This window comes from Cannabis sativa, chromosome 1 (assembly GCF_029168945.1).
Source record: "Cannabis sativa cultivar Pink pepper isolate KNU-18-1 chromosome 1, ASM2916894v1, whole genome shotgun sequence".
In the NCBI taxonomy this organism is placed as follows: domain Eukaryota; kingdom Viridiplantae; phylum Streptophyta; class Magnoliopsida; order Rosales; family Cannabaceae; genus Cannabis; species Cannabis sativa.
In genome coordinates this window covers 16,191,831-16,217,909 of record NC_083601.1, presented here as the reverse complement: position 1 = coordinate 16,217,909, position 26,079 = coordinate 16,191,831, and the positions used below count along the sequence as shown (strand labels likewise).

At 33.1% G+C, this 26,079-nt stretch overlaps 1 protein-coding gene and 1 long non-coding RNA gene across 2 annotated transcripts; both read right to left on the bottom strand.

The window, feature by feature from the left end:
- Positions 1–11,149: 11,149 nt before the first annotated feature.
- LOC133039955 (uncharacterized) lies at positions 11,150–11,908 on the bottom strand. The gene is made up of 2 exons (XR_009688898.1): positions 11,647–11,908; positions 11,150–11,356 (listed from the first exon to the last, which is right to left on the bottom strand). It is a non-coding gene; the product is annotated as an uncharacterized LOC133039955 (long non-coding RNA).
- Positions 11,909–21,934: 10,026 nt separating this feature from the next.
- LOC115702108 (transcription factor MYB1R1) lies at positions 21,935–24,145 on the bottom strand. Its single transcript, XM_030629565.2, has 3 exons — positions 23,233–24,145; positions 22,958–23,154; positions 21,935–22,860 (listed from the first exon to the last, which is right to left on the bottom strand). The coding sequence occupies exons 1-3, from the start codon at positions 23,645–23,647 to the stop codon at positions 22,363–22,365; spliced, it is 1,110 nt and encodes a 369-aa protein (XP_030485425.2). The 5' UTR covers positions 23,648–24,145; the 3' UTR covers positions 21,935–22,362.
- Between the last annotated feature and the right edge of the window lie 1,934 nt (positions 24,146–26,079).

Sequence of the window (26,079 nt, the reverse complement as noted above, 5' to 3'; positions counted from 1 at the left end):
ATCAACTTAGATATTCAATTTTCAAATTAATTAAATGTATTAAATTCAAGAAATAAATAATTAAGTGTAGAGAAGGCTTAATTATTAGTCTCTAGTTTAATACTAGGAAAAATATACTTAAAATAAATTGTACCAAAATTAATTATTTAAATAATTAATTTCACAATGTATAATATTTTCCTATTTAATATTAGAAATAATTAGTCTAGAAATAACTATCTGGAAAATATCTTATTTGACTAAGTATCTTTTCTACAAAATTTAAAAAAATTATCTAATTTAAGTTGTACTAGAAAAAATCTAGAACTTAAATATTTTCAAATTTAAATTTAATTAAATATCAGAAATTAAGTTGTAACCACTTAATTCAAAAATATTCTATTTTAAGTTAATATTTGAAAAGATATTAACTTAAAAAATATCTAAAGAATCTTAATAACCAATGCCTAAAATTCCTCAACTTAATTTTGAAATTTGAAATTCAAAAGATATTCAGATTTAAGTTGGTTAGTTGTAGATAACTAAATATCAACTTAAATAAGAATATTTAATGAAAAATTTAAATTAAGTTCCAGAAAGAATCTAGATGGTTATAATTCTATATTTAATTAAATACAAGAAAATACATATAGTTTAGCTTAGAATAAAAAATTCTTTAAACTATAATTTTCTTAAATTAATTTCAAAATAAATGAAATTAATTATGTTGCTAATCAATTTTATTAGGTTATACTAGTTTAATTAACCTAGTACAGTTATTCAAATCAGGCAAATGGGCCTTCACAATTGGGGTGGTTCATGTGAGGGGGTGCTGGGTTCAGTATGTCGTACCCACTTCTATGGCTCCCAACTCTCACACAAACTGTTATTAATTGAATAAGCTCAATAACTAAATGGGCCTAAATAAATTCTATCAAGAACTATGATAATTTATTTTAGCAACAACAACCTATATGTATCTATAATCAAATTAAACACATAGGCTCACACAGGCACACTTTGGATGGGTCCTATCATGTTGCTAGGTCATACACAGATGAAAGAAGATTGTAAATATACCTGTTACAAATTATTATCTTGACCAAGGGAGCCATCAGATCATTAGATCTGGCAAAAAGTAACCATGGCTATTTGCAATCAAGTAATAATAGGTTTTGAAAACTTACAAACAAGTTAAAACACATATTCCTGCACACAAGGTTAGTTGGATAGTTGGATGTAGGATTTATTTAATTTTAAATTAAATATTTAATTTCGAAAATAATTAATTAAATAAAAAATAAAAAAAAATCGAAAATTTAAAAAAAAATTTGAAAAATTCGAAATTTTTAAAAAATTTAAAATTAAACCTACAATTTTTGAAAAATTAGGTTTCAACCAACCTAAATATCATTTTAAAAATTTGCTAACTACTTTTAAATTTTAAATGTTATTTTATAAATAAAAATTAAATAAAAAATTAGAAAAGATAAATAAATATCTTTTTCAAATTTTAAATGTAATTTAAATAAATAAAATAACAAAATTTAAAAAAAAAAAATTAGCAAAATATCTTATATCATTTAAAGATAAATGATTATAAATATCTTATTTTTAAATTTAAAATAAGATAAGATATAATCAAATTTTAAAATAAGATAGATTTTTAAGCAAGAAGATAGATACTAATTCTATTCAAATTCAAATTACACTAATATCTTGAATTAAATTTAAAAAATATTAAATTAATTCAAAATGATAATTAGAATTGAATTAGGAATAGTAATAGTATAAATACAAAACTATACCAAAAATCGGAAGTTAATTCCATGAAAAAGCATGAAAATCGAAGAAAAACGAAAAAATTGTGAACTGTACGGACAGATTTGCGATCGCAGGAAAATATCAGCACAGCCCCGATTTTTTCAAATCTTCAAAAATTCATAACTAATTCAAATAAAATCGAAATTGAGTTCTGTAAAAGGCTAACTTGCTTAATTTTTCCCATACTATCCAATAAAAATAATTCCAGAAACAAAATCGCAATTATTTTTCACGAAAATTTACAAACATCAATCAATCATCAAATAACACTCAATACAACATGATACCATCCAAAAATCATACAAACAATCGTTTTAAAGTCCAAATTTCTTGCAAGTAAATCAATTACCATGGCTCTGAGGCCAGTTGTTGGAAATTATTTTACCAGGATCTTAGATCTACTCACAAGTATGTTGATTAACATCCTAAATAAGAACTTTCTAAAACGATAAATTAAACATATATAAAGTTTAAGAAACCTTACATTGGGTGCAGCGGAATATAATGACTCCTTCCGTTCAGATATCTAGCCCTTGATTCCTTTCTGTAGCAGAGCATTATCAATATCTGAACCTGGATCTCTTTCTCTGAATCTTTGATGCTGAAACTCCTTTGCTGATGATCTTTCTTCACGATCTTCCTCACTATGATTGAGGTATCACTTGATGTGTGTGGGCACTACTCATACACTAAGGATTTCGAAATTAAAAGGAAGAGAAAGAAGAAGTGGCAGCTAAAGATAGGGAGAGAGAAGGCTCAGTTTTTTTCTGATTCAGAAGAAGTGTCAGAAGAAAAGTCTTATTTTCCTGAAGCCTTCACTATCTATTTATAGCATTCCACTAGGGTTAGATTTGAATTATATGGCATTAAAATAATGAAAAAATCAACTTAAAATACCTACAAAGGTGGTCGGCCATGCACTTAGTGGATTGGGCCTTGCTTTTTGCAATTTTGCAATTTTAACACCTTTTGTATCTGATTTTCTCAAAAATGCCAATTTCCTAATTCAATCATTTAAATGCCAATTCTAACTATTTAATAACTATAAATAATTATTAAATAATATTGTCATTTATTATATTTATTAATTGAACCATACAAAGTATCATAATTAACAAATATGCCCCTATAAACTCTTTCTTTACAATTTCGCCCTTACTTAGTGAAAAATTCACAAATAGACATAGTCTAATTTGAGAATTATAATTGATTAATCAAAACCAATTACATGAGTCTTACAAGCAATATTATCTCAACTAGTGGGGGGACCATGGGTCTATATAACCGAGCTTCCAATAAGTAGATCAAGAATTTAGCACTAAAATTCACTAACTTATTAATTCTTCGTTGAATCCACGCATAGAACTTAGAATTGCACTCTCAGTATATAGAATGCTCTATATGTTCCACCATATAGACACATCATAAGTTATCCATTGTTATAATCCTAATGTGATCAATGATCCTCTATATGAATGATCTACACAGTAAAGGGATTAAATTACCGTAACACCCTACTATGTATTTTATCCTTAAAACACTTGACCCCGTATAAATGATATTTCAGCTTATGTGAAATGAGATCTCCACCATTTATTTTTGTTTGGTCAAGCTCGAAGGAGATCATCCTTTGCTTACTATTCGCCAGATAGAAGCTATAGATTCCATGTTTATGCTAGCGCCCCCACTCAATTGCACTACCGTGTTCCCAAAATGTACGTATCACCCTGACCTAAAAGTAGGCTTAACTAACAAATCAAAGAACACGAATAGCCTTTCAAGATTGAGCCTAATCATAACAGGATTAAGATCATTTGATCTAGGATCAACTTGGCAATATTGACTTGAATAGATTCTACAATAAGTTTAATTAAATCTAAGTCAAAGTTCAATATCGGTCCCTTCCGATGCATACTCCATGCATCCAACCTGAGCTTTACTTTAACCAATGTTCTGGAAAGAACATAGTATTTCTCCAAATACAAGTAAACTCTTGTTGTAGATTATCATATCAGTAAAACCCTGTGTCTGATAAATCTAGGAAACTTTATTCACATAGTCATGTTTACTTTCCAATGTGTTGACGGCACAATAAACAGGATCAAGTATGTGAAAAGGGTTTCAGATTAATCTATACATTATGTACATATAATCATGAAATAAATCATGTGAACCATGCAACATTAAATGTTATTTCTGATCTATATTAATAAGTAAATCTGATTATATTGAAATGAGTTTTATTTAGGGCATAAAACCCAACAGAAATCTCCTAAGTTTGAAAAATAAAATTCCTTCAAGTGATCCCCCCACCGGGTCGAGGGCATCCTAAACCTATAAAGACGCTCGTCGAACCCTACGGGCCTACGACTGGCATACTCGCCAACAGAAGGAACATAATGAATTACCAAAGGAGACTTACCGCCGACGCCGGAAGTGCTGGCACCAGGAGCCCCAGTGTTCGGCTCTGGAACCAAAGGCTGTGGCCTGGGAGCCCTTCTCTCCGTTGAATCCCCAATGTGAAGGGGCTTCCCGGCAATCGCCTGACTCCTTCTCTCCACCAGGCTCCCCACGCGGAGCGTCCTCCCGGAAGCCGCTTGGGCCTTAGAGTACGCCTTCTCCTGGGCCTTCCGGTAGAGATACTCCTGGTATTTCTTCTCTGCCGTGGCAATGATCTCGTCCCGGAAGGTCTTCTCTGCGACCGGCGCCCTCACATTGGGACAGATGACCCGGGAAAGGTTAGAGTCCTCCACGGATTGATGCGGAAGGATGAGTTTTGCCTTCCTACAGTTCTCCGTAGTGACCAGACCCCCGACGTCGAGATCGGCCCGGTCGTAAGAGGAAAAGGCCTGGGCTCTCTGAAGAAAGGCCTGAGTAGGTGCAGTCCGTTCATAGGGGGGAATCCTCACCCACTCAGTAAGGAGCTCCAGATGGTCCACTGCCCGGAATCCGGAGGAGAAGAAAAAATGATGGCGATACTCCTTAACGTGAGTTTGCCTGTTGTACGGGTCCACCCCTTCGTTAGCAAGGTAGGCCCGGAACCCATAAAAAACCGTCCTTAAGTTTGTCCCCCTTCTTGGGGACGGAAACAAGTTCATAAAAATACAAAATTTCCGTCGGGCGAGGAGATCCCCATCCCCGGGCGGAATAAAAAATAAATAAGCCTGAAAGCAGGCGGTATGCTTGGGGAATAAGTTGGTATGGCGCAAGGCCGACAAAAACTAGAAAATTAACAAAATAATCCTAGAGAGGAAGCATGGCCCCAGCCATCAGATGCGTTTGGCTCCAGGCCCCGAAGCCGCCGTAGTTGTGGTTGGGCGTCTCCGCGTCGCAAGGTGGCCGATGGTAGGTCCCAGATGTGGAAGGCTTGATCCCAGCAACCTCCACAATGTTCTCCAACTGGTGGGGACAGGTCAAAGTGGAGTAAAGCTCAGCCGCCTCCCATCCGGTCGCCCGGGACTTATACCCCTCCTGGGCAACGGGTCCCAGGGAGACCTCTTCAAGGGTAGCCATGCGCTTACCACTTTTCTTTGATGACTTTGAGCCAGAAGCAGACATTTTTCTATTCTGAAAAAAGAGTAAGATTCCAGCAGTTAGGTCCCATACCAAACCCTAAATTAAGAAAAAGGGAATGGGGGTCCCCTAACCGCTGGAAAGAGGCCCCCTCCGGACACGTGTCACACAGGAAACCCTGGAAGGATTCCCTGGACAAGAGTCGAGTGCAATAAATTCACAGAAGACGGCTTTACGCGATAAAGAAAACAGAAAGAAAAGAGTCTGTCCTATGCCCTAAGCAACCATTATACGAATGACGTATGGCCTTCTACTAAGAAAGTAATAACAACAAAGGCGTGACAATAACAATCCTATCACTAGAGCAGTAAACTCAAACCGACTATATGAAGGATTTAAACACTTGCATGCCCAGAAACTTCAAATGCAAACCCAGAAAAGAACAAACAGATAAGTAATAGCATGTCATTCAATAATAAAGCAAAGGATGCAAAAAACTTACGATGAAGTGTTGAAACTGGGGGTCCTGCTGTGAGTCGAGTAAAGACAAGAAGGACTGGTAGCAACGAGCGAAGAAGAACTGGGAAAATCGCAAAGTGTTTAAAGGCCTTGGTCTGGGTCTGAGAATTTTCTCTCTAGGAAATTTGAGCAAAGTTGGCAAGAAATGGGAAGTAACCGAAATGAAGAAAAAATGGTGGCTTTTATAGGCAAAAATGCATGAGGAACAGGCGTCATCACCTACCAATCGAACGGTGGGGGAAGCGCACGATTCAAATGCTCAAAGATCGACGGACCAGATTGATTTACAATAAAGGCGGTGGAAACGCTTGAGTATCCGTCTGACACCATTAATGCGCCGTATCAATCAATGGGCGCGAAACGAATCGACCCCTGCAAAAAGTGAATCGCTGCATTAAAAGCCATCATTAAATACACCCTCACGCGCTCAAAGCTCGTGCCAGGAAACTGAGGAGTCAACCGGAGGCACTTGAACAAGCCTTGTTTCATTTTTCAAATAAACAAGGCTTGAGGGGTAAATGTTGCCCCTAATTTTGCCCAATATACGTGGACCAATCAGACAAGGACACATGGATCAAGCAATTCACAATATTTGCTAAGTCTTTATGCCATAAGGTAACGTCTAGGACGTAGGTCCCGGAGAAGGCACATGGAACTCAGTATGCTCCCGGAAGCTCATATAACGCTAAGGCATCTCCGCGAGGTGTCAGGTTTCTCCTGAGCAATCAAGTTGTATTAAATGTCGCATGGGAGGAAGCGTTTTGGGACTGCTACACGCAATAAAGTCTGACGGCACAACCTCCAACCAGCAGCGGCACAGTAATGATCATTTAAGTCTAGCGACAGCTACACTGTGAAGAGTCACGTCAATCAAAAGACAAAAAGGACATTCTACATAATAATCCTACAACACCTAGGGATTTGACTATGCATTACCCATGGTATATTCATTGGGAATACCCAACTTTATGGATACTTACAGATACACTTGTAAGGACAATTCTAGGGATTACCCCACCAAAAACACTATAAATACCCCCTCAAAGCTCATTAAATGGGATCGAGAATCTTGGGTTGCATATGAGCAAGTAGAGTAAATACTTACCAAGAACATTCTCTGTATTTATAAGGGTGAAACTCTCCCAAATATATTCTCTGTATTAAAGACATTCATAAATAACAGAGACTCGTGGACTAAGGCTCATTAACGCCCCAACCACGTAAAAAATCCTCCTCTCACTTTCTTACAGCTCAATAACTTTATAATATTTTATTAGTTGTCGAAAATCTCGGTCAACAGTGTATTTTATTTGTTTTATAATAAAAAATACCAAAAAAAAACTATTCTTATTCTATAGACACATACATAAATTTAAATATATATACTAACTTATTTATTTTAGTAATGAATACATATATATTTTAGTGTAAATCTAAAGATGAGTACTTATATATTGACATATATGTATATTGATTCAATTTATATAGAAATGGATATGGAAATAAATTATTATTGGAGATTAAGAAATGATAGTCTTTTTTTAATTTTTTTCTATGAAATATTAAATAATTTATCATTAAAAAAAATAATCGATCCAAAATAACCGATCCAATCCGCACTATTGCGGATTGGATTGAATTAGATTTAAACTGTTATGCGGATCCAATTGGATCCAAAATATGAAATCCGCACTTAGTGCGGATTGGATGTTGTTTAACCCAAAAAAGTGCGGATTGGATTGGATAAACACCCTTAATGTATATTGTAATTATTTAAGACATCTTGTAAAACTTTAAAGAATTCAAAATAATTTACAACACAGAAAGTAGGGTTCAAATAACTTATTTTGCACGCCTATAAAATAAAAGAAGGAAGTGTGTGAAAAAAAATTAAATTTATTTTTGGCATGTTAAATTATTCTAAATTTTTAAAAAATTAGTATAATATGTCTTAAATAACTACTATACATACTGGTAATATTAAAAAAAAAAAAAATTCTAAAATATAGAAAACAGGAAGGGTTTGAATCGGTACACCGTACACCCATTGTTGTGAGGTGAATAATAGAATTACTTATTATTATATATTCAAAATAAATGAAATATATTTAAAAATTAAAAAAAAAAATTGGTGATGTATTTTAAAAAATTGATGTATGTTATAATATAATTTATTTTGAGGTAAAATAGAAAAAATTGGGATTTATTGAGGTATTTTAAATGATAGGGTAGAGAAATTATTGAGAGTAATTTGTTAGACTTTTTTTTTTTCATATACTTTTAATATACTAGCAAAAATTACGTGCGAGGCACGTATACTAAATTTTATGCTAGTTTTTTTCTATGTTATTTAAAAATGATACAATTAAAAATTAAAGAAAAAATATTATTAGTTATTAGGTGAGATTATTATATTATGTGTATTTAAATATTATAGTTTATAATGCTGTCAATTAAAAGTGAGTACCAAATGTAATATATTAGGAGGCGTTTGGTTGGGAGGAATGAAAATATATGAATAGGAATGGAAATGGGAATGGGAATAGGAATGGAATAAAAATTTAAAATGCATAAAAAAATTATAAAAAAATCATTCATTTTTTTTTTCTTGTTACATTGGAATGGTCATTCCTTTCTTTTTAAAATGGAATAACCATTCCACCAATACTTTAAAATGCAACCAAACAAAGGAATAGAATGAAAATTATTTCCTTTCCATTCCATTCCATTTCATTACCTCCAACCAAACGTCACCTTAGTGTTTAAGAAAGCTTGATGATTTAAATATGTTCTTAAGTTAATCCAAAAATAAATTAAAAGGTGATGTTCCAATACTTAAAGAAACATTACTTAAATGGGTGTAAGATAGAAAGAAAATTAAAAATCAATCTCTAAATTGTTGATAATTGAAGATAGCATTTGTCTAAAAATTGTAGATAAGAAAACTAATAATAGTCATTGGTGGATTTCAATCATCATTTGCTTCGATAGAGACAATAGTGTAATTTTTGTATTTTGCACTTTTCATTCTAGCCGGGTCCGCATATATCTGGATTGTCCATTTTTTCATTGATAAATTAAATATAGTAGTGTCGACAAAGCAGCGGTGTTCCTACAAATCGTGATGTATTTTCATTTAAAATGATTAGACATGGTGTGCATAGCTTATTTAATTAAAAAAATCAACTTATGAAAGGCATGTAAAACTATTTTATTTTTTTAAAATTACACCTTTGCGGTATATTTCATTAGTTGGGTAGCAGTACACGAAAATATTTTTTCCACAATATCTGCGAACATGACAGCAGATAGGCTCTTTGTATTGTCATCAAGTTCAACATATGCTATAGCACTGTAAAATGCATAATAAGATTGTTAGTATCTTTTTTTTTATTATTATTTTAACTTAATTTCAATAACATCATATGTGTTTTGTAATATACCGTGGTGTAAGAAATCCTTCCTGGCTGCATGATGGCTTGTCACATATAATTTTTTCATTGCGATTGTATAAATCTATTTTTTTATGACATGCGTCACATAACATGTAATAAAAACTCTGGACATTATCAATTATTTTTATTGCCGCCTCAATCCAAAAATATTTTTTCTACATCCAAATTAAATGGTGGTAATAATAGTAAGATATTGAAACAAAAGTTTTATAAAGTAAATATTGTAGTAGTCGATCTTTACCTCATTCAGTTGCAGATTTTTCATCAACTCTGAAATTTGGATGTTAGTCACTATTTCGCTAATTTATTTAATTGTGCTTCTAATTTATGAGCACGTGATCAAAAAAATGCTGTAATGTACTCTCTGATTTGTTTTTTTTTTTTTTGCATCTAATGCCTCAAGTTTAATTATGATAAGTTTTGGTGGGTTTTAGTAAATGTTTTTCTTTTTCTGGTTTGCATTAATAGCTAGAACATGGAGAAATTAATAAGATTGACATTCCTTTTTGTCGCAGCATGTACAAAGCAGCATAATTATAATAATGCTTCAAATTGCTATTATTTTTATTTAACAGAAGACGAAATTATAAATTTTATGACTTCTTAGTTATACTGTATGTGCTAAAATATAACTTTTTCTTTTAATGAGTGTTTTTATAGGAAAATGGTAATTCTAGAAGAGAAGAAGAGAAGAAGAGAAGAAGAAGAGAAAAATCATAAATGTACAACAACAAAAACCCAATCATATTTTTTTTAGATTTAATGGGATTTATTTTATTTATTTTATTATATATAAATAAAAAGTGACATGAATTTCTCATAAACTATTTTATTTTTAATAATAAATTATTTTATTTTTAATATAAATAAAAAGTGAACCATGAATTTCTCATAAACTATTTTATTTTTAATAATAAATCATTTTATTTTTAATATAAATAAAAAGCCTCCCACAAATTTCTCATAAACCAAGCATTCGGTTATATAGGCACACTTTATATAGAAGAGACTAGGTTGAAATTACGTGACAAGTCACGTATGTTAGTGTTATTTTAGTATTTAGTTATTTTTTAATATTATAATTTTAAAATTAATAATGTTCAACACAGTGATAATTGTTGAAATTTTAAAGCATAATAGTGATTTGAATAAAGACAAAAATTACTCTTATACTTTATAATAGTAATTTGAAAAGAAAAAAAAAATTATTATTATCCTAAATTTATTTTCAGCAATTAATGACAATGCCCATCAGGTTAAATTATAAAAAAATTCAAATTTAATTTAAAATAATATTTAAAATTTAACTAACTTCAAATATCAAAATTTGAAAATAATTTTTAATAAAAAAATAAACAATATGAGCAAATTTGTTTTTAATAATTAATGACAATGCCCACCAAGTTAAACTATCAAAAATTTAAATTTAATTCAAAATAATATTTAAAATTTAACTTACTCCAAATATCAAAATTTAAAATAAAAAATATACAATATGAACAAATCTGTTATTTTTTAATAGTTTATTTTTGTAAATGAGAAATCTCAATTGTTCCATCTACATCACTACCATATCATAGCTAAATAAGAATATTAATTGATACATCTACAAGTTTTTTGCTTAAATGATTTCATCTGCATGTATTCATTTAAATAAATCTTTTATTTGTACAAAAGAAATAAATCAAGAGAAAAATATTGTTTTATATGTTACCCAAAGTCCTTTTTATAGGGCTAATTGAATGATGAGTTTATTGCGATGAAGACTATTTTGCTATAGTCCAAAATCATAAAAAAGAAAAAAGAAAAAAAATAATTATAATAATGAAATTGCAATTGAAAAGAAGATGAAAAATTTACCAAAACTTCAAATTATATTTCTTAATTTGATGAACCACCAAAGAATTTATTGAAGTAGTAGAATCAAGAATCAAGGCTTTATTCAGCAATAAAATCATCATGTGGATGATCATCAACATATCTAGGTGACATTTGGCTTGTTCTCATTCCACACAAAACTCCATTGGAATAAGTGGACTCACACTTGTATAAAAATCCATGACTGCCTGCATACATATTTCACCTTGATGATCAGCTTTTCCTATTTATATATCACAAGATATATTCAATAAAATTTTAATGTCTCTTTCTAGCTAAAAAGACACAAAAAGAAAAAAAAATCCAATAACAGTCGAAAAGAAAAACAATTCGATTGTTAATGTATAATTCTCTTTTTATTCACAACTTAGATTTATATATGTATCACTTTATATATAGGACAAAAGTCATAACGAAAATCTTGTACAACAATTATAGAATATTTGGAAACTTAAAAAACATTGTGCTTAAATATTACCTTTGTAGAAACCAGTGAAAAACCAGAGAAAAATAAAAGATGAAGAATTGCAGTATAGATGGAGGTATAAGACCATCTAAGCGATTGAATAGTAATTTATATTTTAGGGTTTAATATATTGCGATTGAATGGGTTAATTTATATTTAAGTGTTTAATTTATTATTTTTTTTTTCAAAATGTTAACGGAGAGCTAATTATCTCTGTTAAATTTAACAGAATATTCTTATATTCTTAAAATATTCTGTTAAACCAAGAAATGCCGTTAGATAGACACTTTTAATATATAAAGATATATTTTTTAACAAATTTATATTTTGGTTAATTAGTTTTTTTTTTTTTAGAGAATATTTTGGTTAAATCTTTGTGCGTATATGGTTCTACTATTATACTATTATGTCTTTTTTAATTTTTTTTCTTACAAACAATGTTTATCAATAAACATACTCATACAATCGGTACTAGAATATATATACATATTTTTTTTGTTAAATATTATTTTGGACTCTGTATTTTATAAAGGTTGCCGATTTAATTTTTTATTTTGTTAAATGATAAAATAAACCTTATATATTTCAAAATAGTAAAAATAGGACTTTAAACTTAATTTTCGACAATTTTTTTTTAATATAATCAACTTCAATACAATTCCTAACACTAACAGATACAAAAAATGTAAACAGTTTTGTCATAACACCTTTAGATCGAATTATTATTAAATTTTATTTTGACAAAAAATTAATTCAGGGTCCTATTTGTACTATTTTAAAAAATATAAGATCTATTTTATTATTTAACAAACCAGAGAGTCTAATTAATAATTTTTATAAAACACAAAATTCAAAATAATATTAACTCCATATTTTTTTTATAACTCTTTCTGAAGTAAAGCTTGTAATTAACATATTCTTGTTTTCTAAAAAAAAACATATTCTTGTTTGTAATTGTTTGGGTGATTAAAACAATTCTTAGTGATTTACCAAAAAAAAAAAGAACTCTGTATGAAGTATTATATTATTATTTTAATCTATTTTACCTAACGCATGAATTATAATAGATAAAAAGTAGAAGAAGAATATGCAAATAGAAGAAGAAATACTAAGATTTATATTCCTTGCTATGTAGTCTATGTAGGAATTGAAGTTTTAGCTAACAATTACTATGTTATGAATTGATCTATTCTCCCATTTTGGACTTTCCAATTAAATGTTATCCCCCCAATCCCATCATTATGTCAGATCTACCAATTATTCAACTCTCTCTCTCTCCAACAACAACAAAATTAAGTCCAAATTAATTTGAAGACATTGAATTTCATCATGAATCTACATTCCATGCTAATTAAACATGTGTTGATTATCATCAATTCATCATCATTTAGGATCATAATAATAAAGAGCTAATCAATAAAAGGCTATTTATTCTTTTTTGGATGATAATAACATGGAAACAAAACAACAAAAAGCTCTATCCTATTATTCTTCCTCCACTAAAAAATTCATGTGAACCAACGTATGTTAAAAGTGAATATTTTTACTTGGGATTTGATTGAGTAAAAAGATCCAAATAGTAAGACACCTCATAAAGATGGTTACTGGTTGAGGACATAATATAAAGCGTTAGTTGAAGAGTCACTGTTTCTTAAAAGTGACTATAAATGTGACAAGTCCCACTTTTCTAAGCAGACAAAATTTCACATAACAAAAATCCAAATATATATCTACACTTTCGATTCTTTTGTGTTATATTTATGAACACATTTAATTAGTTTGGATATTGGAAGGCTCATAATTATTTATTGTAATATATAACAGCTTCTCCTTCTAGATATAATAGATAAGGGTAATACTAATATAGTTTTTCACAATGGAATTCATTTCAATTTTTTTTTTCATTTTATATATATATATGATAGATATATATGTTGAGAATGATGAAGTTACATTTTAAAATTAATTGGTAATGAGTAGAGTAGCTCATGTTTTTATATATAGCTCAAAATTTTTATATTTGATCCATGTGAGACAATATTGTCCAATAAAATAGTTCATTGAGTATTGTTCTGAAAAATAGAGTTTGGACCAGAAACAAAAGAGATGGAAATTAAAATATGTAACAAATACATTTCATTTTGAATAATAGAGTTTGGATTTGATATGGAATAAATGGAAATAAAATGGATGACCAAATATTAAAAACTTGAATATAAATAAATTGGTATGTACTGTTTAATGGCCCACATAGAGGGAAAAAAAAAACAAAAAGTACAAACTGTTTTTTTCTGTGCTAGTGAGCAGAGAAGGCTAGAAGGTGCTTAGGGTAATGCATGTGTTTCCCTTCACACGTTTATGTACTGCCTTCATTGCTTCTCTTATCTTTTCAAAACTTATTATAGAGATGTGTCACCTTCCTGCTCATATAAAATTATATTTTTTTTTATCTTCTCAATATGATCTAATAATCTAATACATTCATTAATTAATCCCTTCAACTCCACCCAAGTGGTACATATACAACCCTATATTACTGATCTGTCGTGAACATAATAGCTAGACACAATTTGCTTTTCTTTTGGCCATTAATAGTCAATGGTCATTGTTTTCGAGTTTTCTTGTCATTTTCCTTCTAATTCCAATTTTGACTTAGAGGGGTCAAGAATATTTCTAGTAATGGGGACGTAAATATATTGTTATTGCTAAGAATCATGAATAATATCAAATAATGTCACATTTGTTTGGGATGAAATGAGAATATAATAAAAATAGAAATGGAATAAAAATAAATTTAAAATGAGTAAAATACATTAGTAAAAAAAAAATTAATCTTTTTTCTTATTTTGTATTGTAATGATCAATTTTTCATTATTTTACTAAAATAATAAAAAACTCATTATTTTCAATATTTTAATCACATTAAAAAATAAAATAAAAGTTATTTTTTTTCATTACCTCCAACCAAACAGCATTAATGTAGAGTGGAATCAAAGAAATTCCATAAAAATTACAGTATGTGTAAAAGTCAAAAGGAGTGTTTACTTACCCCAAATTTTAATTTATTTATTTTTGGGCTAACATAATCTTTAGAGTAGGACCCAAGAATAGGTGCTGGCTAAGATTTTATAATGAAACCTGAATATCAACCTACCAAAAAAACTAAAAATGGTGGCCCAATCATTTATAATACCAAGACAAAATATGTATATATATACCCTCTTGCTATGTCTATATCTGTGCATTTATTTGCTGTGGTGTATTAATTATATCCAGGTCCTTTAGTTTATTTCTTTTCTTAAAATATGCAGTGTCTCTCAGTAAACCTTTCTCATAAATTTTGTAGTCTTGCACCTTTGATGGATGCACTTGAGAAAAATGATCAATATTTTGTCAGAACTGATAAAAATCTCATGGAAAGGAAAATAAAATCTCATAGATTAAGAAAGATATCAGGTTTTTTTCCTTTAAATAAAATTAAAAATTATTGTGTTACATGTTGTATTCGTTTTAGATATCTAAACTTTTTCTTTTTTCTTAGTTAAAATTTTCAGAAAAGAAGATAATATTAGAGTTTGAACTTGAGTAATCCTAGTTTGTAACTTAACAGCCAGCCAAAATGAGGAATATGTTTATACTATTTTGTTGCCCTTTCTCAACATTATGCTAAAAGAGAAGAAGCTGAATAAGAATTCTTCATTCTATCAATTGTCACTATTATTATCACAGCTAGCTACCACTCAAAAGTAACTGAAAAGATATGTTAATGCATAAATTTATATATATTTATTTATTTATCTACTTTCCTGATCCCATCTCTAACCACACTCCAAATTCATTGGTGAATCAGTTGTATATATAAATATAGTATATGGGCTCGTTTTCAACGCTCTATTAGGTCGTATTGTATTGTATTGTATTGTATTATATTGAATTGTATTTTATACAATATTTTTATGTAAAATTATATGTGGTATTAACTTTAATGGACACTTAAATATATAATATTTTAGTATAAATTAAAGTTTAACATAGTATTATATAAAAATATGATATATAATCAAATTTAATATAATACAATACAATACAATACGACCTATTACGGCGTTGCAAGCGAGCCCTATATGTACATTATTATGCGGTTCATTTAATTAAGTTGCTTCTCCTACTTATCTAATATATATATATATATATATATATATATATATATATATATAAATTTGTGACAAAGTTTTATAATCTAAAAAAAAGGAATTAGAATGTGTGTAACGTCCCCGCTTCAAGCCTCCATTGGACCCTTACACCCACAGAATGAATGGCTCTTATACACGAGTACGTCACTCTGGCTGCTTCCTGGATTGATGACTGACTCTACAGACCAACACAAGTGTTTCCAGCGTGCTTTGTCCTCACTCACACGCATCTTGGGAAAACTTCCCAGGAGGTCACCCATCCTTGAAATTGCTCCAAGCCAAGCACGCTTAACTGTGGAGTTCTTTCGAGACGGGCTACCGAAAAACAAGATGCACCTTGTTGATATAGGTAGTACCAATTGATCCATTTAAGCCTTCTTCAACTGTATAGTCCCATACCTACACAGTCTTAGAATCATCCCACTTGACCTTCCCCAGGCGGTGTGGGATTGCACAGCTTACCCGGTGTTTCCCCTTACGGATCACGGGACTACTGACTGTCACAATCACCCCCCCTTACGGGGTCCGACGTCCTCGTCGACCACACTTCCGGCTGGGTCAAGGCTCTGATACCATTTGTAACGTCCCCGCTTCAAGCCTCCATTGGGCCCTTACACCCACGGAATGAATGGCTCTTATACACGAGTACGTCACTCTGCCGCTTCTGGATTGATGACTGACCCTACAGACCAACACAAGTGTTTCCAGCGTGCTTTGTCCTCACTCACACGCATCCTGGGAAAACTTCCCAGGAGGTCACCCATCCTTGAAATTGCTCCAAGCCAAGCACGCTTAACTGTGGAGTTCTTTCAAGACGGGCTACCGAAAAACAAGATGCACCTTGTTGATATAGGTAGTACCAATTGATCCATTTAAGCCTTCTTCAACTGTATAGTCCCATACCTACACAGTCTTAGAATCATCCCACTTGACCTTCCCCAGGCGGTGTGGGATTGCACAGCTTACCCGGTGTTTCCCCTTACGGATCACGGGACTACTGACTGTCACAATAAATGTAACGTCCCCGGCTTTCCCATTTTGTAGTTCGACCCGCTTCTTGATTAAAAACTCATCTTGGGCTTGTTCTTCTTTGATATTCTCTAATAAATTTGATTCAATTGTGAGGTTAGCTAGCTTTCCTGTTACTAACTCTATTCCAGATCTCTCGATTTCCTGTTGCAACGGCACTTTTAATGCCCTTAACATTGATAAGCTTGCATAGTTGCGTCTGCTAAGTGCATCCGCCACTACATTAGCCTTTCCAGGATGGTACAGTATCTCACAATCGTAATCTTTTACCAGTTCCAACCACCGCCTCTGTCTCATGTTGAGCTCTTTCTGCGTAAAGAAGTATTTTAGGCTTTTGTGATCTGTGTATATTTCACACTTCTCTCCATAGAGGTAGTGCCTCCGCATTTTCAATGCAAAGACCACTCGCCGCCATTTCTAAGTCATGAGTTGGGTACCTTGTCTCATACTCCTTTAGCTGCCTAGAGGCATAGGCTACCACCTTCTCATTCTGCATCAACACACAACCGAGCCCTTGCTTTGATGCGTCGCAATATACTACAAATTTGTCCTTGTTAGTTGGAACACACAGGACGGGTGCTGTTATGAGTTTATCTTTCAATGTCTGAAAGCTTTCCTCACATTTATCTGTCCATGCAAATTTTTGTTGCTTTCGAGTCAGATTGGTCAATGGTGTGGCTATTTTTGAGAACCCTTCAACGAATCTCCTATAATATCCAGCTAGTCCGAGGAAACTCCGAACCTCACTTGCAGTTTTTGGTTTTGGCCAGCTCTTCACTGCTTCAATTTTCGCAGGGTCCACCTCTACCCCATCTTTGGACACTATATGGCCTAGAAACGCCACTTTCTCCAACCAGAACTCACACTTTTTGAATTTGGCGTACAATTGGTGCTCTTTGAGTCTGCTTAGAGTTAGCCTTAAGTGCTCCTCGTGCTCTTCCATTGTCCTTGAATAAATGAGTATGTCATCAATGAATACCACCACAAACTTGTCAAGATATTCCTTGAATACTCTATTCATTAAATCCATGAAGGTTGCTGGGGCATTGGTTAACCCAAATGACATCACTAGAAATTCATAATGCCCATACCGTGTTCGAAATGCCGTCTTTGGTATATCTTCCTCTCGGACTTTCAATTGGTGGTACCCAGATCTCAAGTCGATCTTTGAGAAGACGATCGCCCCTTGCAACTGATCAAACAAATCATCAATGCGAGGCAAGGGATACTTGTTCTTTATAGTCACTTTGTTCAGCTTTCAATAGTCTATACACATCCGCATACTACCGTCCTTCTTCTTGACGAACAACACTGGCGCACCCCAAGGTGAGTAACTTGGTCTAATGAACCCCTTGTCTAAAAGATCTTGTAGTTGAGCCTTCAATTCCTTCAATTCATTGGGAGCCATGCGGTATGGAGCCCTCGAGATTGGTGCTGTGCCTGGCACTAACTCAATCACAAATTCTATCTCTCTATCTGGGGGTAGCCCTGGTAGGTCTTCCGGAAAAACTTCTTGGAATTCACATACTATGTGGACATTCTCTGGCTTGAGGGTGGTTTCTCTTGACTTGTCTACTATGCTGGCCAAGTATGCTTGACATCCCGCACGTATCATCCTTTGTGCCTTCAGGGCTGTAACTAGCGGTAAGCTTGACTTGACTTTGATTCCTTCAAATATGAATGCCTCTCCAGATTCAGGGGTGAAAGTCATTGTCCTCTTTCGGCAGTCTATTGTTGCTCCATGTCGTGATAGCCAATCCATACCCAAGATAAGATCGTAATCCCTCATCTCCAGCTCTATTAGATCTCCACTAAGTTCCTTGTCTGCAATCCTTATTGGCGCATCCCGCACTCCTCTAGATGATATCATAACCTCGCCCGAGGGCAACTCCGTCATGAACTTATAACTAAAGTTTACATACGGCAGTTCTAACTTATCTATCATCTTTAAAGCAATAAATGAGTGCGTAGCTCCAGAATCAAATAAAACAGTACATAGTTTTCCAGAGATAGAAATCTGACCTGCAACCACAGTGTTACTAGTCTCAGCCTCCCCTCTGGTTAGTGCAAATACTCGAGCTGGGACAAGTTTGTCATCCTTGAGCTGATCACCCTTTTGCGGACAGTCCTTCTTATAGTGGCCTGGTTGCCCACACTTGTAACAAGTCTTGCCTTTCAGTCGACATTCTCCCGGATGCTTACGACCACATGTTGGGCATAGGGGGTACTCCACATATGGCTTCTTCCCTTTGTAGTTATTGGACCCTATCTTGTTTCTCTTGTTGGCTTCGTTGTGTTGGTTACTCGGAGGTTTCCTTTTGTTATCATTACCTCCATCACTGGCCTTCTTGGCCTCCCACCCAGCCATATTATCTTTATGTATATGACTTTCACACAACTCGACTTCTAGGGCTTTTTCCAATGCCTCAGCATACGTGGTTGCCCTTACTCCTGACATCGCTATGTCCCGACTTATTCGGGAGTCGAGCCCTTCAGTAAAACGATGAATCCTCAGAAACTCAGTAGGAACCAAATCTTTGGCAAACTTTGCTAATCTGTCAAATTGGCGAGCATACTCTGTAACTGTAGACTTACCCTGCCTCAGGTTCGTGAACTCATTAACTCTAGCTGAGCGTATTGCTTCACTGTAGTATTTTTTGTTAAAAACTTGTACAAAGTCAGCCCAGGTCATTGCGGCCACATCCCGTGTTTGTTTAATAACATCCCACCGCATGCGGCATCCTTTTTCAATAAACTAGCGGACAAGCTACACTATCTCCGTTACCGAGCCGCATGTACTCAACAATACCTTCCACTGTTCTTAACCATTCCTCAGCTTCCATTGGATCTGAGCCCCCTTCAAAATTTGGTGGGTGTTGCTTGCGGAACCTTTCATATATTGGTTCCCATCGACCCTCCGGCACAGGCATGTATTGCACCGACAAAGATCGATGTTGTCCTTGATTGGGTTGTTCCTGACGGTTGTGAGCCTCTTCATCTCGCTTCCTAATTTCTTCCTTGAGACGAGCAACTTCTTGCGCCAAATCTTCTTGTTGTGGTGGCACCCCTACAGGGGCGTTTTGGTGTCCTTGACCAACTACCCCAGCAGGGACTTCGTGGTTGCCCCCACCTTGACCTGGTTGTTGTCCATTTACAGGGGCATTTTGATTCTCCTGGATCACCGCCTCGGCAGGGACATGCTGGTTTCCCCTGCCTCGACCGCGACCTCGACCGCGAGCACTTCCTCGCCCTCGACCTCTAGCTCGGTCTCTTACAGCCGCTCTTTCATTCAACCGGGTTGATCTTCTGGGTTCACCGTTTTCCATCAAATCCCTTAACTTGTTCTTCAAAAGAAAGGAGATGGTATCGATAAGAAAAATAACCAAAGATGTATCTCGCTCAAAAAGGAAATATCTATACACTAAATTATATAAACTTAAAAAAAAACGTAAATCATCAAGCAACAATTCACCATGTAAAATAAATAAATAAATAATCTTTACTCATAAAAAAAAAAATACACTAATAAGAAAATTGTTTGAGTTATACTATAATTCTAACTCCGAAGAATCAGTTAATTGTTTCGATTAACCATACCCTAAACTTCTAGCTAACTAAAGGAAAATCAAAAGATAAAGACTAAACCAAATTTAACATATAAGACATAATATATATAAAGCATACATACTTGATGACAAGTTGATCCTTTGCAGCGATGGTGTGTATGTCGCGTGAATTCAAGATCAATGTAACTGTGGCCCCGTGATCTGTAAGGGGAAACACTGGGTAAGCTGTACAATCCCACACCGCCTGGGGAAGGTCAAGTGGGATGATTCTGAGACTGTGTAGGTATGGGACTACACAGTTGAAGAGGGCTTAAATGGATTGATTGGTACTACCTATATCAACAAGGTGCATCTTGTTTTTCGGTAGCCCATCTCGAAAGAACTCCACAGTTAAACGTGCTTGGCTTGGGGTAATTTAAGGATGGGTGACCTCCTGGGAAGTTTTCCCAGGATGCGTGTGAGTGAGGACAAAGCACGCTGAAAATACTCGTGTTGGTATGTAGGGTCAGTCATCAATCCAGGAAGCAGCCAAAGTGACGTACTCGTGTATAAGAGCCATTATTCCGTGGGTGTAAGGACCCAATGGAGGCTTGAAGCGGGGACGTTACAAATGGTATCAGAGCCTTGACCCAGCCGGAAGTGTGGTCGAAGAGGACGTCGGACCCCGTAAAGGGGGGGTGATTGTGACAGTCAGTAGTCCCGTGATCTGTAAGGGGAAACACCGGGTAAGCTGTACAGTCCCACACCGCCTGGGGAAGGTCAAGTGGGATGATTCTGAGACTGTGTAGGTATGGGACTACACAGTTGAAGAGGGCTTAAATGGATTGATTGGTACTATCTATATCAACAAGGTGCATCTTGTTTTTCGGTAGCCCATCTCGAAAGAACTCCACAGTTAAGCGTGCTTGGCTTGGGGTAATTTAAGGATGGGTGACCTCCTGGGAAGTTTTCCCAGGATGCGTGTGAGTGAGGACAAAGCACGCTGAAAACACTCGTGTTGGTCTGTAGGGTCAGTCATCAATCCAGGAAGCAGCCAAAGTGACGTACTCGTGTATAAGAGCCATTATTCCGTGGGTGTAAGGACCCAATGGAGGCTTGAAGCGGGGACGTTACAATGTGTCCCGAAATTTTGATATGTACTAGATTCTGTTCTTTAAATTTTTTTTCCCAAATTATTAAATATGTTATTCAATTATTTCTGTCCAAATTCATTCAATTTCGACACGACGATTATGCATGTATCAAATTGTATTGCTGAACTTTAATACGTACTAAATCATGTTCTTTAAACTTTCACCTATGACAAATGTCTGTTAATTAAGTACTGAACGAAAATACTTAAATCTAACAATCTTAATATAATTCAGAAAAAAATTTTAACCAACTAAGAATTTAGGAACACGTACATATCAAAATAGATAAAAAAATCTTAACTAGCCAAAAGAAAAAGCATTCATAATTGTGTTTTTTGTTCTTTGGTTTTTTACATTGGGCAATAAGTACCAAAAGCACTTTGAGAAACTTTGATTAGATATTATAATAACAACAACAATAATAATGAGCCAAATGGCAATACAGAAAGAGTGGGATGGCTCTACCCTCTTAAAATCATCATCATAATAATTTGCAGCCATATACATATATCATATATGTAATTCAATTCAATAGAACATGTTTATATACTGATATTATACTACAGCAAATAGTACTGATACATCTGTTTATTACAGAAAAAAAGATAAGAAAAAAAATTAAAAAAGAATTAATAAAGATATTCCTGCTATATATGCCGGACCTCCAAGATCTGTTAAGATTCTAATTATAGTGGCAGTGAGATTCTGTGAATTCGATCTTCCTTGGTGAAGTTCTACTTAATTCCTGGGATACATTAATAAAGACTGCAAAATGATTTATATATCTATGTAATATTATCATTGATATCATGTAACAGTAATAGGGCCAACAAAGAGGAGACCTGGACATGGATTTGATGACTTATTATTATTATTTTGTTCCAAACTAGCAGCAGCAGCAGCAGCAGGCCTTGCTGGCCCTCCACCCAGATTCAGCTCTAGATCAACCCCTGCACCAGTATTTGAGCAAGTAGTACTGTTTGCTTTGGAATTTGAATTTGATGATGATGATTTCAACTGGGAATCCATTAATCCATGTATCCAAACAGGTACTGAATTATTATTTTTGTTATTAGGAGGAAGAGGAAGGCCATGATGATGATGATGATGATGATGATGAGAAGAAGCTAGTTGAGTAAAGTCAACTACTCCTCCAGGTTTTTGATCATGATGATGATTGTTGTAATCTGATAATGAAGTACTAAGTTCCAGCTGTAGAGGCAGGACGACACCGTTTTGCTGAGTTTTAATATCCTTGTTGTGCTGATTATCACTACTAGTATGTTGAGGAGGACTACAACCAACCTGTCATCATTTTTTTCATCAGTAAAATAAATAATCAAACATATATATAGATAGAGAAATTATTTAATAACCTCTATATGTACATATGTATATATACCATATCAAATAGGCTTGATCTTCTCTTCTTCTTGTCGAGAGTTGCTTGTCTTAGAAAATATTTCTGGGCATGACTTGCAACTTGGGTTGGTGTTCTTGTAGTGACAAAGCTTCTAGAAATGCCTCTCCAGTCTCCCTTTCCTAGCTTCTCAAGCCCAATCAGAAATGTCCTGTGCTCTTCTTCTGTCCATGGAACACCTATATATATATATACATAAATATTAATCAATTCAAACACACATAATAAAAGATTTAGTTAGTTATAATATTAGTTACCTTTTTTTCTTTCCTGAGGTCTGCCAATAATGAGACCATCAGAGAGATAACCAATACTTGTTGCTGCTTTGTGATGATCAGAAATATTGGTTTCATCAAGGGCAATTATGGCAGAAGAAGAAGAAGAAGGTGAAGAAGAAGGTGAAGATAAAGAGGAGTGCATTAAGCAATCCATGCTGAAGCTTTTCTTCAAGACATTTATATTAATATTGGAATTAGAACAAGAAGAAGAAGAAGATGATGAGGTTAATGATGATGGTGATGATGATACTATATCTACTTTCACTCCAAATAAACGAAGTGATGAATTTGCATTATTATTATTACTATTAACAAAAGTAGTCATAGTAGAAGATGTGGTGCAGGTCCTTGAATTATGACCTATGTTTCCACAATGTGAGCACTTTCTGCCCATCTAGATCGAGATCTAATTCTAGCTCTCTCAAACAAAAAGTTTTATTGTAAAGAGCTATCAAAAAAGATTTCCAATTCCAAAAACTCAAGGAGAGAAGAGAAGAGAAGAGAAGAGAGAGAAGACAAATGAGTGATATATGTTTGGTGGTATATATGATGATGGGGTGTTATGAAAATGGATGGATGGCACACCAAGAGAAGATGATTGGATATTATTCTACATATGTTATTGTTTGGATATTTTCTTTTTCCTATTTTTTTTTCTTTTTTTTCCCACTTGGGTTTCCTTAATTAATTACAAAATAATACTCTTAAGTACAGCTCTTCTCTCCAATAGAAATATATAACAAAGCTTATCCTAGGGTGGACAAGACAGCTTTGTCCTATGAAGTACTATCCCATTAAACATTGAGGAAGTATATATATTTGGTATATACTTTTCTCTTAACATCTCTTATACAACTTATCTAGTTTTATCTCATCTCATGCAACAAATTATGGTCCTCTGAATGATTACACACCCAAACTTATTTATGGAAAAAATATAAGTGGGGTATGTTGAGAATCATACAATTTCTTGGCTCTAATAATATGTTAAAAACCCAATTAACAATGAATAGAGTAGCTCATGTTCTTATATATAACTCAATATTCTACTATTTGTAACATATAATATGTATTTTATACTAATAATTTACTACAACAAATATTAACTTTTCATGGAATACATATAGATAAAAAAATGAAAAAAAGAAAAAAGAAAAAAGGGATCGTCTATATCTTTGGAGGTAGGTAGGTGTAAAAGAAAAAAGAAGAGAAGAGAAGAAATGTCATAGAAATTAAGAGGTTTGAAAGTTGAAATTAATAAACTACGCTACCACTTTCGTGTGAAATTCATGGGAATTACAACCAAACTGTAGTGAAGGCCAAGTTTTTCAGCATAAAGATAACTACGTACGGGTGAAAAAAAAAAAGACGTTTCAATTTCAGAGTTAATTTTCTACAAAATTATAAGTAAAATTCTTTATTGTCAAGTCAATCAAATCCTAAAGCTAAAAAACTTGTATGTGAAAACAAAGTAAATAATTTTCTGCAACTTTGCAAAAAAACTTCTCATAGATGTCCTTGATTCAATCATTCAAACAAAATGATGACCAAAATTATATATATATATTTATATAAAAATAAATAGTGTTCAAAACTTCAGATTTGAATTGATTATCAAAACACCTGAAAATATATGACCTTGAGAGTTAATTTTTGGACTAATTAATGTTTTATAATGCATAGTAGTTACCCTGTACTTAAAATATACCATTTCAATCAACAGACTGAAGAACAAAGTAGTATAATGATAACATAGAAAATATACATATGTCACATCAATTCTTTTTTTATAATTAAAAATAAATAAAGAAGAAGAAAAGTCCATTGAACTGTGTTATAATGAATTTGGCTAAGGTAGTATTGTCTCAAACAGAATCCTGAGAGTTTGAGTAAATGGAATTAGGAGAGCTGAAGGATATTCTCTTTCCATTATTGGTAAACATATGCATAAAATATTAATATACAGATAGAGACTGAGATATAAATAATATATATTGGATAGATATCTAAGCCAACCAGCTTTTGTCTTAGTTAATGTTTATTATTAAATTTACATTGTCATGGATTTCAAGCTGATGGCTTTTATTTATTTATTTTGAAAGCAATAATTTATTTATTTATTATTTTTAATACCAATGAATCTTGAAGAAGCCAACTTGGGGATTTTTAAATCCCTCTTTCTTACCTTGTCTGACAAAGAACGACTAGTGATTTTATTTGGATTCATTTGGCATTATTTTACCAAGGAATCTTCCAATCACATGAGACGAGAAGATAATGGCTTATAATTGTTTTTATAATCTTGTCTAACTCGGAATTAAATAACTTGCTTGTGTTTTATAAAGTATTATGTATCTATAAATATATATTTATATTAATCAGAAGTTGGTGATATACTCTTTGATCTTATATGTTTCATTTTGCTACTTAATATTATTATTAGAGTTTTGATAAGTTGGTAGCATATATCAAAGCTCGATATCAACGTTATCTTTCCCTAAGAAAATAAATATATATCAACATTATCGCAATATTGTGACTTGGATAACTCCAACATTAATTTCATAATACTTTAATATAAGGATGAGTTTGATCAAATCCAACTTGGTTCAAAATTAGCCCTCATAGAAATATGAGTTTTGTGATCCTGAGAATAATAATACCTCATATTCATAATCATAATCATAATCATAGCTTTTGAGGCAACTAGAAATCAGAATATTTCTCTTTTTCAATAAAGCATGGAAATTTAAAATTGTTGGTAATAGAAACTTTAATCATGCATCTCCTAAATCATTGAATTGTTAACTATGTAAAAATAATAGT